Source organism: Anomaloglossus baeobatrachus, chromosome 1 (genome assembly GCF_048569485.1).
Source record: "Anomaloglossus baeobatrachus isolate aAnoBae1 chromosome 1, aAnoBae1.hap1, whole genome shotgun sequence".
Classification (NCBI taxonomy): domain Eukaryota; kingdom Metazoa; phylum Chordata; class Amphibia; order Anura; family Aromobatidae; genus Anomaloglossus; species Anomaloglossus baeobatrachus.
This window is the reverse complement of record NC_134353.1, coordinates 820184982-820200163: the sequence shown is the minus strand read 5'-3', so window position 1 is coordinate 820200163 and position 15182 is coordinate 820184982. Positions and strand designations below refer to the sequence as shown.

The 15182-nt window shown below is 50.7% G+C and overlaps 1 protein-coding gene across 2 annotated transcripts in view; it reads right to left on the bottom strand.

Annotated features, from left to right (window-relative positions):
• SKIC3 (SKI3 subunit of superkiller complex) overlaps positions 1–15182 on the bottom strand; it is a 269270-nt gene that overhangs the window by 82106 nt on the left and 171982 nt on the right. For both annotated transcript variants that reach the window (XM_075325084.1, XM_075325085.1), the window contains exons 26-27: positions 11514–11655; positions 11260–11353 (exon numbers count right to left, since the gene is read on the bottom strand). In XM_075325084.1, the coding sequence (XP_075181199.1) occupies positions 11260–11353; positions 11514–11655 (236 nt within the window). The remainder of the gene's footprint in view (positions 1–11259; positions 11354–11513; positions 11656–15182) is intronic.

The following is a 15182-nucleotide window of genomic DNA, read 5'->3' as shown; positions in this document are numbered from 1 at the left end:
AGAAGGTATGCAGGCTAGCCCAAGTGGCAGCCTGACAGACTTGTTGAGCCGTAGCCTGGTGCCTAAAAGCCCAAGAGGCACCGACAGCTCTGGTCGAGTGTGCTTTGATCCCCGGCGGGGGAGGTGCCTGCGTTCTCTGGTAGGCGTCCGAAATGGTCGACCTAATCCAACTGGCTAAGGTCGGCTTAGAAGCAGGGAGGCCCTTGCGCCGACCTGTGGTTAGCACAAAAAGAGAGGTGCACCGCCTAAGCGCAGCGGTGCGAGACACATAGATCCGGAGAGCACGCACCAGATCTAGAGTATGTAGAGCTTTTTCAAAGCGATGAACAGGGGACGGACAGAAGGAAGGTAAGGTAATGTCCTGGTTAAGGTGGAAGGGAGAGACCACCATAGGAAGAAAGTCCGGAGTCGGACGGAGAACCACCTTGTCTTGATGAAAGACTAAAAAAGGTGACTCCGAGGAGAGCGCAGCCAAATCAGAGACTCTCCTGAGAGAAGTTATAGCGACCAGAAAGGCCACTTTCTGTGAAAGACGATACAAAGAAACCTCCCTAAGAGGCTCAAAGGGGGGTTTCTGCAAGACTGTGAGAACCAAGTTAAAGGTCCCAGGGGTCCAAGGGCCGCCGGTAAGGCGGAATGATGTGAGACGCGCCCTGCATGAAGGTGCGGACCTGAGCCAGCCGAGCGAGACGCCACTGGAACAGAACTGACAGAGCCGAAACTTGTCCCTTGAGAGAGTTGAGGGACAGTCCTAGCTGCAGACTGGACTGTAGAAAAGACAGAAGAGTCGGCAAGGAGAATGGCCAAGGAGGATGGCCGGTAAAGCGACACCAGGACAGGAAAATTTTCCAAGTCCTGTGATAGATCTTAGCGGAGGAAGACTTGCGGGCCCGAGTCATAGTGGAGATGACTTCAGGGGGGATACCAGAAGCCGTCAAAATCCAGGACTCAAGAGCCACGCCGTCAATTTGAGGGCCGCAGAATTCGGGCGGAAAAACGGACCTTGCGAGAGTAGATCTGGACGGTCCGGGAGATGCCACGGCATCTCTACGGACAGTTGGAGCAGGTCCGGATACCAAGCTCGCCTGGGCCAGTCCGGTGCAATGAGGATGACTCGACGACCCTGAGGGTATAACGGCGGGGCCTCAGGAGAGAGCGCACCGCCAACTGGAGTGACAGCTGTTTGTTTAAGGGCAACTTCACAAGTGCCAGCAAAGTCTCGAACTGCATCCCTAGGTACGTGAGACTCTGGGTCGGAGTCAGAGTGGATTTGGGAAGATTGACAAGCCACCCAAATTGGGCTAGAGTGGCGAGAGTGAGCGAGACACTCCGCTGACAGTCTGCGCTGGATGGAGCCTTGACTAGAAGGTCGTCCAGGTAAGGGAGCACTGCCAACCACTGGAAGTGCAGAACCGCAATCACTGCTGCCATGACCTTGGTGAATACCCGAGGGGCCGTGGCTAACCCGAAGGGGAGCCACGAATTGGAAATGATCTTCTCCTATTGCAAAGCGTAGCCAACGCTGGTGTGAAACTGCAATTGGCACATGTAGATAGGCATCTCTGATGTCGATGGACGCCAGGATCGCAGGGACTCCATGCGAAAGTGCCGCACCCGAACATGCTTGTTGAGAAGCTTGAGATCCAGGATGGGCCGGAAGGTACCGTCCTTTTTGGGAACTAGGAAGAGGTTTGAGTAAAAACCTCTGAACCGTTCCCGGGTGGGAACTGGTACAATTACTCCGTTGGCCTGCAAGGCTGCCACGGCCTGTGAGAAGGCGGCGGCCTTGGAGCAGGGGGGAGTTGAGAGAAAAAAATCTGTTTGGCGAGCTGGAAGAGAATTCTATCCTGTAGCCGTGAGAGATGATATCTCTCACCCACTGATCGGAGACTTGTTGAAACCAAGCGTCGCCAAAGTCGGAGAGCCTGCCACCGACTAAGGACGTTGCTGGAGCGGGCAGAGAAGCACGAGGAGGCTGCCTTAGTGGCAGGACCTCCTGCGGTCTTCTGTGGACGCGCTTTTGGGCGCCAATTGGATTTATGGTCCTTAGCTGAGTTAGCGGACAAGGCGGAGGGCTTAGAGGACGACCAGTTGGAGGAACGAAAGGAGCGAAACCTCGACTGATTCCTACCCTGGACAGGTTTCCTGGTCTTGGTTTGTGGCATGGAAGTACTCTTCCCGCCAGTAGCTTCTTTAATAATTTCATCCAGCTGTTCACCGAACAGCCGGGAACCAGCAAAAGGGAGCCCAGCAAGGTACTTCTTTGAAGAAGCATCTGCCTTCCACTCTCGAAGCCACAAGATCCTGCGGATAACGAGGGAATTAGCCGAAGCCACCGCAGTGCGGTGAGAAGCCTCTAGCATGGCAGACATGGCATAAGATGAAAAAGCTGAAGCTTGAGAAGTTAAGGCAACCATCTCGGGCATAGATTCCCTGGTGAGGGAATGCATCTCCTCTAGAGAAGCAGAGATGGCTTTGAGAGCCCACACTGCTGCAAAAGTTGGGGAAAACGCGGCCCCCGCCGCTTCATACACGGATTTGGCCAGAAGGTCAATCTGACGGTCAGTGGAATCCCTAAGGGAAGTGCCATCAGCCACCGACACAACGGTCCGGGCTGAGAGCCTAGACACCGGAGGGTCTACCTTTGGGGAGTGAGCCCACTCCTTGACCACCTCAGGTGGAAAGGGAAAACGGTCATCAGAACCACGCTTTGGGAAGCGTTTGTCAGGACAGGCCCTGGGTTTGGTCACAGCGGTCTGAAAACTGGAGTGGTTAAAGAACACACTCTTTACTCTCTTAGGCGAGGTAAACTGGTGCTTTTCTGCCAGAGAGGGTTGCTCCTCTGATACTGGCGGATTGAGATCCAGTACAGAATTAATGGAAGCAATCAAGCCACTAAGTTCTGAGTCACCCTCGGAAAGATCAATGGGGCACATGGAGTTAGCCTCCGAGCCCCCTGTAAAGGCATCCTCCTCCTCATCTTGCGAGTCAGCTCTTGAATCAGAGCCGCGGGATGAGGAGGGAGAGGAAACCCTGCGGCTTCTCTTAAGAGGACGGGGTCTGTGCCCTGACGATGAATCCTCTGTGAGCTCCGGTGGACGGAGGTCAGATGATAGGGATCCTAAAGGACCCTTAGTAAGAGCATTAGAGGCACCCTGTGAAGGGGGCTGATGCATATTCATCAAAGTCCTGGACAGAAGTCCCATGGACTCAGAAAATGACTGGGAGATAGACCTAGAGAAGGACTCTACCCAGGCCGGGGGTTCAGCCACAGGTGCAGAAGCAGCCTGAGAGCCCACTGGGGGTGAGGCTCCAGGATGTGGAACCTCCAAGTTAGAGCAGACATCACAATGTGGATAGGTGCTCGGTTCAGGCAACAGGAGCTTACATGCAGCGCATACAGTATAAAGCTTTGGAGCCTTGCTCCTCGTGTGAGACATGCTGCTGGAGTGGGGACAGCTTCTACAAAGAGAATGAACCCCAGGGAGTATATACAGAGGTCCACAACCAGAGACCGGCTGAGGCTTACAAGACCGCTGGAAGCGGTGTTGTGTGCCCTCCAGATCCCGAAGCCCGGACCCCCAATGCACAGCACCTCAGCAGGGATGCAGAGTGCAGGATGGCCCAACGCAGAGTGAACCCTGTCCAAGAAAATGGCCGCCGGAGCGAAGAGAGGGGGCGGGACGGGGGCGTCCCTGTAGGAAAGCGTGATCTGGAGGGCCATAGAGACCTGCAGGGGAGGAGTCACGCACAAGCAGTGGGGAGTGTCCCTCCCCTGTGCAGGACGGCCGCCGGGAGGAGCCGTGCCTGTTCCTCTGCATGAGTGACATGCGAGGGCTGGTAACAGAAACTAGGCCTCCGGCGAAGCCGGGGCCTAAACTTGAGCAGCGAGGCCGACGCGCAGGCACCATCGGCGCGGTTCTCGGGCAAAAGCCAGAGAACCCGCCGGAAATGCCAAAACAAATACAGCAAACACACTCTCCCCATACAATAAAGGACAGGGACCCCCAACATATGAACGTCTCAGGTACTTAGCTGCTGAGACGCAGGGCCAGGTCCCTGGGGATGAGTGCTCCAGTCCAGCAGAGTCCTAAAGGGCTGTGGACGGAGACCGGTCTCCTGCCAGGCATGGAGACCGCGCTGGCTCCCACTTCAATCCAGAGCCCAGGAGGGATGGTGAAGGAGCACGGCATGTAAGGCTCCAGCCTTGGAAATCAACCTTACAACACTACCGACACAGTGGGGTGAGAAGGGACATGCCGGGAGTCCAGACGTGGACCCGCACTTCTTCAATCTCTTTCCAAAAAGCAAAAAAAAGAGAATTTTGTTTACTTACCGTAAATTCTTTTTCTTATAGTTCCGTATTGGGAGACCCAGACATTGGGTGTATAGCTTCTGCCTCCGGAGGACACACAAAGTACTACACTAAAAAGTGTAGCTCCTCCCTCTGAGCATATACACCCCCTGGATAACCAGATCTAGCCAGTTTAGTGCAAAAGCTGAAGGAGAATAGCCACCCACAAGTAAAGACAGAGCAAGAACAGGAACAACCGGAGCCTCTGTCTACAACAACAGCCGGTGATAACACGCGGAACAAGAAACTGCCAACAGGCAACAGGGAGGGTGCTGGGTCTCCCAATACGGAACTATAAGAAAAAGAATTTACGGTAAGTAAACAAAATTCTCTTTTTCTTTATCGTTCCTATGGGAGACCCAGACATTGGGACGTCTCAAAGCAGTCCATGGGTGGGAATAAACAGAAAACTGAGAAGTAGGCGGAGCCTAACTTCACAAACGGGCGACAGCCGCCTGAAGGATGCGTCTGCCCAAGCTCGCACCTGCCGAAGCATGAGCATGCACTTGGTAGTGCTTTGAAAAGGTATGCAGGCTAGTCCAAGTGGCAGCCTGACAGACCTGCTGAGCCGTAGCCTGGTGCCTGAAAGCCCAAGAGGCACCGACAGCTCTGGTCGAGTGTGCCTTGATCCCCGGCGGGGGAGGCACCTGAGTACACTGGTAGGCATCGGATATGGCCGACCTAATCCAACGAGCTAAGGTCAGCTTAGAAGCCGAGAGGCCCTTACGCCGACCTGTGGTTAGCACAAAAAGAGAGGTGCACCGCCTAAGAACAGCGGTGCGAGACACATAGATCCGGAGCGCCCGCACCAGATCCAGAGTATGCAACGCTTTTTCAAAGCAATGAACAGGAGCCGGACAAAAGGAAGGCAGGGAAATATCCTGGTTAAGGTGGAAAGGAGAAACCACCTTAGGGAGAAAATCCGGAGTCGGACGGAGAACCACCTTGTCTTGATGTAAAACCAAAAAAGGTGACTCCGAAGAGAGCGCAGCCAAATCAGAGACTCTCCTGAGGGAAGTTATGGCCACTAGAAAGACCACTTTCTGTGAAAGACGAGACAAAGAAACCTCCCTAAGAGGCTCAAAGGGGGGTTTCTGCAAGGCCGTGAGGACCAGATTGAGGTCCCAGGGATCCAAGGGCCGCCGGTAAGGCGGAATGATGTGAGACGCGCCCTGCATGAAGGTGCGCACCTGAGCCAGCCGGGCGATACGCCGCTGGAACAGCACTGACAGAGCCGAGACTTGTCCCTTGAGGGAATTGAGGGATAGTCCTAGCTGCAGACCGGACTGTAGAAAGGACAGAAGGGTCGGCAAGGAAAAAGGCCAAGGAGCATGGCCGGAAGAGCGACACCAGGACAGGAAAATTCTCCAGGTCCTGTGATAGATTTTGGCCGAGGAAGACTTCCGAGCCAGAGTCATAGTGGAGATGACTTCAGGAGGAATACCAGAAGCCCTCAAGATCCAGGACTCAAGAGCCACGCCGTCAATCTGAGAGCCGCAGAATTCTGGCGGAAAAACGGACCTTGTGAGAGAAGGTCTGGACGGTCCGGAAGATGCCACGGCACCTCTACGGACAGATGGAGCAGGTCTGGGTACCAAGCTCGCCTGGGCCAGTCCGGTGCAATGAGGATGACCCGACGGCCCTCCATTCTGATCTTGCGCAGGACTCTGGGCAAGAGAGCTAGAGGGGGAAACACGTAGGACAGACAAAACTGGGACCAGTCCTGAACCAGAGCGTCCGCGGCGAAGGCCTGAGGATCGTGGGAGCGAGCCACGTAAATAGGAACTTTGTTGTTGTGACGGGATGCCATTAGGTCCATGTCCGAAGTGCCCCATTTGCGGCAGATCGACTGAAATACTGCCGGGTGCAGGAACCACTCGCCACCGTCCACGCTTTGACGGCTGAGATAATCTGCCTCCCAGTTGTCCACGCCTGGGATGTGGACTGCGGATATGGTGGACCTGGAGTCTTCCGCCCATTGAAGAATGCGTTGTACCTCCATCATTGCCAGGCGGCTGCGTGTCCCGCCTTGATGATTGATGTAGGCAACCGCTGTCGCGTTGTCTGACTGGACTCGAATGTGCCTGCCCGCCAGTAGGTGGTGAAATGCTAGGAGAGCTAGAAGCACGGCTCTGGTTTCCAGCACATTGATTGAAAGGGCTGACTCGTACGGAGTCCAAGTGCCCTGTGCTCTGTGGTGGAGACATACCGCTCCCCAGCCGGATAGACTGGCATCCGTGGTGAGAATCACCCAGGACGGGGCCAGGAAGGAGCGTCCCTGAGACAGAGAGAGGGGCCGAAGCCACCACTGAAGTGAGCCCCTGGTCTGTGGCGACAGAGCCACTAGCCTGTGCAAGGAGGAAGGCCGCTTGTCCCAACAGCGGAGAATGTCCAGCTGCAGGGGGCGCAGATGGAACTGGGCAAAGGGAACAGCCTCCATTGACGCCACCATCTGACCCAGCACCTGCATCAGGTGCCTGATGGAATGACGGCGGGGCCTCAGCAGAGAGCGCACCGCCAGATGGAGGGACTGCTGTTTGACTAAGGGCACCTTCACAAGTGCCGGCAGAGTCTCGAACTGCATCCCTAGGTACGTGAGCCTCTGGGTCGGAGTCAGAGTGGATTTGGGCAGATTGACAAGCCACCCGAATTGGGTTAGAGTGGCGAGAGTGAGCGAGACACTCCGCTGACAGTCTGCGCTGGATGAAGCCTTGACTAGAAGGTCGTCCAGGTAAGGAATCACTGCCAACCCCTGGAGGTGCAGAACCGCAACCACTGCTGCCATGACCTTGGTGAATACTCGAGGGGCCGTGGCTAACCCGAAGGGGAGAGCCACGAATTGGAAATGTTCCTCTCCGATTGCAAAACGTAGCCAACGCTGGTGTGAAACTGCAATTGGCACATGCAGATAGGCATCTCTGATGTCGATGGATGCCAGGAAATCCCCTTGGGTCATTGAGGCAATGACTGATCGCAGAGACTCCATGCGAAAATGCCGCACCTGAACATGCTTGTTGAGAAGCTTGAGATCCAGGATGGGCCGGAAGGAACCGTCCTTTTTGGGGACTAGGAAGAGATTTGAGTAGAAACCTCTGAACCGTTCCCGGGCGGGAACCGGTACAATTACTCTGTTGGCCTGCAAGGATGCCACGGTCTGAGAGAAGGCGGCGGCCTTGAAGCAGGGGGGAGTTGACAGAAAAAATCTGTTTGTCGGGCTGGAAGAGAATTCTATCCTGTAGCCGTGGGAGATGATATCCCGCACCCACTGATCGGAGACGTGTTGAAACCACACGTCGCCAAAGTGGGAGAGCCTGCCACCGACTAAGGACGTTGCTGGCGCGGCCAGATAGTCAAGAAGAGGCTGCCTTAGTGGCAGCAGCTCCTGCGGTCTTTTGTGGACGCGCCTTTGTGCGCCAGTTGGGTTTTTGGTCCTTGGCTGAGTTAGTGGACGAGGCCGAGGGCTTAGAGGATGACCAGTTGGAGGAACGAAAGGAACGAAACCTCGACTGGTTCCTACCCTGGGCAGGTTTCCTGGTTTTAGTTTGTGGCATGGAAGTACTCTTCCCGCCAGTAGCTTCCTTAATAATTTCATCCAGTTGTTCACCGAATAGCCTGGATCCAGCAAAAGGGAGTCCAGCAAGGTACTTCTTTGAAGAAGCATCTGCCTTCCACTCTCGAAGCCACAAGATCCTGCGGATAGCGAGGGAATTAGCCGAAGCCACCGCAGTGCGGTGAGAAGCCTCCAGCATGGCAGACATGGCATAGGATGAAAAAGCTGAAGCTTGGGAAGTTAAGGCAACCATTTCGGGCATAGATTCCCTGGTGAGGGAATGCATCTCCTCTAGAGAAGCAGAGATGGCCTTGAGAGCCCACACTGCTGCAAGAGATGGGGAGAACGAGGCCCCAGCCGCCTCATATACAGATTTGGCCAGAAGGTCAACCTGGCGGTCAGTGGAATCCTTAAGAGAGGTGCCATCAGGCACTGATACAACGGTCCGGGCTGAGAGTCTAGACACCGGAGGGTCTACCTTTGGTGAATGAGCCCACTCCTTGACCACCTCAGGTAGAAAGGGAAAACGGTCATCAGAACCACGCTTTGGGAAGCGTTTGTCAGGACAGGCCCTAGGCTTGGTCACAGTGGCCTGAAAACTGGAGTGGTTAAAGAACACACTCCTTGTCCTCTTAGGCAAGGTAAACTGGTGCTTTTCTGCCAGAGAGGGTTGCTTCTCTGATACTGGCGGATTGAGGTCCAGTACAGAATTAATGGACGCAATCAAATCACTAACATCTGCGTCACTTTCGGACAGATCAATGGGGCACATTGCGAGTCAGCTCGTGAATCAGAGCCGCGGGACGAGGAAGGAGAGGGGACCCTGCGTCTCCTTTTAGGAGGACGGGGTCTGGGACCAGATGAAGAATCCTCTGTGAGCTCTGCTGAGAGAGCCCTAGCAGCAGAGGCGCCCTGAGAAGGGGGCTGATGCATGTTCAGCAAAGTCCGGGACAGCTGTCCCATGGAGTCGGCAAAAGACTGGGAGATTGACCTAGAGAAGGATTCTACCCAAGCCGGGGGTTCAGCCACCGGAGCCGGAGCAGCCGGAGGGACCACTGTGGGTGCGATTCCAGGCTGAGGCATTGTCAGGTTAGAGCAGGCATCACAATGTGGATATGTGCTCGGTTCAGGCAGCACGAGCTTACATGCAGTGCATATTGGGTACAGCCTTGCTCCTCGTGTGAGACATGCTGCTGAAGTGGGGGCTCTGAGCCAGAATGACCCCCAGAGAGTATATAAGAAGGTCCACAACCGGAGGTTGTGGCTTACCAGACCGTTTGTGTGCCCTCCAGATCCCACAGCCCGGACCCCCAAGCAGCTTAGCAGGGATGCTGCAGCCAGCGCTGATCCAGAGAAAAACGCTGAGAAAATGGCGCCGGAGCGAGGAGAGGGGGCGGGACCTGCTCTGAGAGCGGGATCTGGAGGGCCAAGGAGATTTACAGGGGAGGGGACATGTACTCAGAGAGGAGTGTCCCTCCCCTGTGCCAAACGGCCGCTGGGCGGAGCCGCACTGTCCCTCTGCATGATTGACTTTCGATTTCACTGCCCTCGCAAGTAGGCCTCCGGCGAAGCCGGGGCCTAAATTTAAGCGATGCGGCCGGCGAGTAGGCACCATCGGCGCGGTTCTCAGGCGACAGCCAGAGAACCGGCCGGAAATGTCAGAAAAGTTACACTGCACACTCTCCCACCATAATAAAGTACCGGGACCCCCCGAATATAAACGTCTCAGGTACTTAGCTTGCTGAGACGCAGGGTTCCAAGTCCCTGGGGATGAGTGCTCCGTCCAGCAGGATCCTGAAGGGCTGCGGATGGAGACCGGTCTCCTGCAAAGCAAGGAGAACCGTGCTGGCTCCCACTTCAAGCCAGAGCCCGAGGGATGGTGAAGGAGCGCGGCATGTAAGGCTCCAGCCTTGTAAATCAACCTTAACAGCACCGCCGACACAGTGGGGTGAGAAGGGACATGCCGGGAGTCCAGGCTTGGACCCGCTTTTCTTCAAAAACTTTCCAAAAATGAAAAATCAGATGAGAATGCATGTGTGGATGTATGCCTCCTGAACACAAAGCAATGAACTGGCTAGATCTGGTTATCCAGGGGGTGTATATGCTCAGAGGGAGGAGCTACACTTTTTAGTGTAGTACTTTGTGTGTCCTCCGGAGGCAGAAGCTATACACCCAATGTCTGGGTCTCCCATAGGAACGATAAAGAAATCATATGAGAATGCATGTGTGGATGTATGCCTCCTGAACACAAAGCGATAAACTGGCTGGGACTGGCTCACCAGGGGGTGTATAAGCTCAGAGGGAGGAGCTACACTTTTAGGTGTAGTACTTTGTGTGTCCTCCGGAGGCAGAAGCTAAACACCCAAGGTCTGGGTCTCCCAAAGGAATGATAAAGAAAGAAGGACATGCACCCTGCCCTGCTCTTGTGCATGATCCCAGCATGCCTTCAATATCAACTATAAGTTTCACAAAAACTAGATACCATACTTTAACTGTAGGCCACTGCAATATAGATTATTTTTTTTGGCTGTGTATTTGTAAGTTGAGACAGTTCATTCATATACCGTATTTTTGGGCTTATATCATGCACTTTTCCTCCCAAACTTTTGGGAGGAAAATGAGTGGTGAGTCTTATAATGGGAATGCAGCTCACCAGTAGGTGAAGAATGGTCGCTGTGCTGGCTGCGGTGGGGCTGTGCTGACTGCAGTGAGGCAGTGCTGGTTGCGGTGGGGGCTGTGCTGGTTGCCGTGGGGGCTGTGTGGAGCAGGGCGGTGCGGCGGGTGAGATGCTCTGTCGGCGGAGTGGGCTTCAAATAATGGCAACCGGAGTTGGAGTGTGTGCACACGGAGCCCTCAGCTCAAGAGCTCATCTGCGCATGCGCCGCCTCCGGCCCATTGATCTCCCAGCAGCAGACTTAAGGAAAATGGCGCAGGCTCAGATGAGATCCTGGCTTGTCATTGAGCCGAAAGCTCAATCTGTGCACATGGCGACTCCGGGCGCCATTTTTTTTTTAAGCCCAAACCGCCGACAGAGCATCTGTGACACCCGCCGCACCACCCTGCTCCACACAGCCAGCACAACACCTGCAACCAGCACAGCCCAAACCGCAGCGCCTGCAGCATCGCCCTATTCCAGCACCACCCTTGCCTCCTGTGATCCTGCTCCACCACCGCTGGGGCCCCTCCGGTAAGAGACTACCGGAGTATAAGACGGACACCATTTTTTTATCGCTAAATGTGGGGTGCGTCTTATAATCCAATGCGTTTTATAAAACAAAAAATACGGTATTGCTAAAAAAAAAAAAAAGTAACTTTAGTAATATATATATAAAGATATTGTTATTGTACACGTTACCTCTCATAAGCCTCCTTTGCTTGTCTCTTTAATTTTAGATGTTCATTTAAATATCCCAGCATCCCAAATGCGGTTGAATCACTTTGTATTCGCCCTAAGTATAGGAAACAATGTGTTATGTAAGGAAACGCTTCTGATACACGTCAATGTTATAATCAAATAATTTCTATATATTTTATCTCTTGGAGGGTCAAAATAAAATACCGGTGAAACACAATAAAAAGAACCGAAGTGAGATTTTTGAGATACGTTACCTGTGTATTTGCTCAGTGCTACATGAGCCGTAGTGATGGCATTCATCTGCACAATGTTATAGCGGTACAGCTCTGTGTTCCGGTTGCTTTTATCAAGAAGGGTCATACAGACCCAGTGAGCATATCCCTTTGCTCCCTCAGTCTAAATGATGAGAAAGAGAACAAGTAACAGCTATACAAATCAGTATATGGGTGAAGATACACAGGCAGCTAGACTTAGAGCTATGTGCACTTCTGTATCCAATGTGTTATAATCCTAATGCATTAAATAACATATAAAACAATATTGCAGAAACCGTCTTATTGTGGTGGTCATCATAAGAAGATCATGGCTTACTCCATTCTTCGGTCCTCATGTAAAGGATATTGTAAATTTAGAATGAGCTTTCACATTACTCATTTTTTCTGTTACTGGCAATGACATATCGGACAACGTTACAGCAGAAACTATGACCTTGGTTCTTGTATAACAGAGCTAATCTACAGAAGGTCTGCTAAGAATTCTCCATTCTGGATCATGCATGGTACCGGGCAACGCCAATCGATGCTCACTGAGCTCCATATATATGGCAATGAGTAACGCAGAGGTGGTAATAAACCATTCTGCCTTCTCTGCTAGAAGCTTCATTGAAAGTAAACTATAGGTAAAATTATGTTGGTCGTTGTACAAATTGTTAAGCTTTAGTGTATATTATCTACAGAGGTAGTTAAGTTTATCCTAACATAGATAACACAGCACTGGGATAGCCCAGTACGAAAAAGGGTTATTTGACAGGCAACTAAACATTAGTGGATTGTGCAATGCTATCTGATGCCCTGCATACACATTGGACTAACATTGGCAGAACCTACCAATATTAAAGGGCTCTGCCAACAGTCTAATGTGTATGTGGGCTTACTGAGGGTTAACAACTCATTCAATCCAAATAGAAATCAAACCATAAATTTCCATAAATTTAGTGATGTGTAATAATGAGAAAAACACAGGGAAAAAGTATTGAACACAATTACTGAAATGTATTTAATACACAAGCCTTTGTTAGTGATGACAGCTTCAAGATGCCACCTGTATGGAGAAACTAGTCACATGGATTGCTCAGGTGTGATTTTGGTTCATTCTTCCACACACACACACTCTTCAAATCCTGCAAGTCCCATAGGCTCCTTCTAAGAGCTCTCCTCTTTAGTTCCTGCCATAAATTTTCTATTGGATTCAGGTCAGGTGATTGGCTGGGCCATTCTAGCAGTTTTATTTTCTTTTTCTGAAACCAAATGAGTTCAGGATCATTTTCTTGCTGAAATGTCCACCCTTGTTTCATCTTCATCATCCTGGTGATGGCAGCAGGTATTCATCAAGAATGCATAGGTACATTTGTCCATTCATCCTTCCTTCAATGTTGTGAAGTTTGCCAGTGCCTTATGCTGAAAAACAGCCCCACACCATGGCTTCACACTTCACTGTTGGTATGGTGTTTTTAGGGTGATATACAACCTCCAGACATGCTAGGCATCATATTATCCAAAGAGTTCAATTTTGGTCTCATCTGACCAGACTGTATGTTCCCAGTATTTTACAGGCTTGTCTAAATGTTGTTGAGCGAATTTTAAATGTGCTTCAACATGTTTTTCGCTCAGCAATGGAGTTTTGTGTGGTGAGCATGCATACAAGCAATGGAGGTGGAGTGCATTACTTATTGTTTTCTTTGAAACAATTACACCTGCTGATTTCAGGTCTTTCTGTAGCTCTCCACAGGTGGTGGTTCTTGGATAACTCTTCTGATAATTCTTTACACTCCAGTGATTGAAATCTTTGCAGGGAGCACCTGGTCGGGGCCAATATATGGTGAAATTATGTTCTTTCCACTTCCAATTTATGGCCCTGACAGTGCTCACTGGTACTTCAGTAGTCTAGAAATTCTTCTGTAACCAATGCCATCCGTATGGTTTGCAATAACAGGATTATGAAGGTAATGATACAGCTCACTGGTTTTACCCAGCATGAGATGTTTCTTGTGTGGCACCTTGGCCTATATAAAGGTGTCTCATTACCCTCAGTTCAACCAGCTGATATTATTTTTCAATAAATGTCAGGATTGCTCTAATTACTGATAGATTTCAGCTGGTGTTATGGCTTTCTCCATGGCTTTTTGCATCTCTCTTTTTTCACGTGTTCAATACTTTTTCCCTGTGTCATTTCTCATTATTACACAACACTTAATTTATGGACATCTATGGTTTGATTTATTTGCCTGTGTGTATTGCATGGGTTGTTACAGACATCTGGTGAGAAATGAATGTCAATAGCACCTTTATAAATACATTTAATTAGAAAATTGGTGACATGTTCAATACTGGATCCTGCAAATCAATTTGCAGTAAATCTAGAGTAAATGCATGCTTCACTTGTAGTTTTCAGAAATTGTGACTTACAAACTTGTTGGGAGCTAAAACATACATATTTATCAAATAGAGGTTGGCAGAACGATGGTTAGGCCAATTAGTTGACAGCTACCTCGGCCACCTCCTCCATACACAAGAACACTGGTTCTGTGTTCTTGTATCCTCTATGAGTGAGCAGACATTTCTGCAGCATTTCACCTGGAGACTGTACGATTGGCAGTCTTAAATTGGACACATTGTATCGATATTTCCCCCCAGATAATAAATTGTCCAGGACTCCCATACACATTAAACTTGGGTTTGCTGACATTATTCTGATTTTTATGTGGGACTTTAGTCTTAAACGGGAGGGTTGGGATAAGCGCCTTACCATTCAGACGTTGCTCTGGACCCTTAAGTAATACCTTTTAGGATTTATTCACACATCAGTACTTTTGATCAGTATTTCAATCAGTATTTGTATTCCAAAACCAGGACTGTCTTCCAAAGAGGTTTAAACCTTTCAAAAAGTTTTTCTCTGTAAATTTCACTCCTGGTTTTGGCACACAAACACTGATGAAAAACACTGACCAAATACTCATGTGTGAATAAGTCCTTAACTATCGTATCTCCACTTTATTTTGGCTGAGATGATGCTGTTGAATGTCAAAAATGTTTTTTGTTTAATCAAAAGCTGAAGCATGCCTCCAAATAATTGAACTGAAGATGTATTTTAAAGCAATTCCCAAAAAAGAGAATTTTGTTTACTTACCGTAAATTCTTTTTCTTATAGTTCCGACATGGGAGACCCAAACCATGGGTGTATAGCTTCTGCCTCCGGAGGACACACAAAGTACTACACTAAAAGTGTAGCTCCTCCCTCCGAGCATATACACTCCCCGGATGACAAATCCAACCAGTTTAGTGCCCAAGCTGAAGGAGGACATCCACCCATAAGTAGAGATAGAGTAAAACTCGGAATAACCGGAACTTCTGTCTACAACAACAGCTGGTGAAAACACACGGAACAAGAAAGCTGCCAACAGGCAACAGGGAGGGTGCTGGGTCTCCCATGTCGGAACTATAAGAAAAAGAATTTATGGTAAGTAACAAAATTCTCTTTTTCTTTATCGTTCCTTATGGGAGACCCAAACCATGGGACGTCTCAAAGCAGTCCATGGGTGGGAATAAACAGAAACTGAGAAGTAGGCGAAACCTAACTTCACAAATGGGCGACAGCCGTCCGAAGGATGCGTCTGCCCAAGCTCGCATCTGCCGAAGCATGAGCAT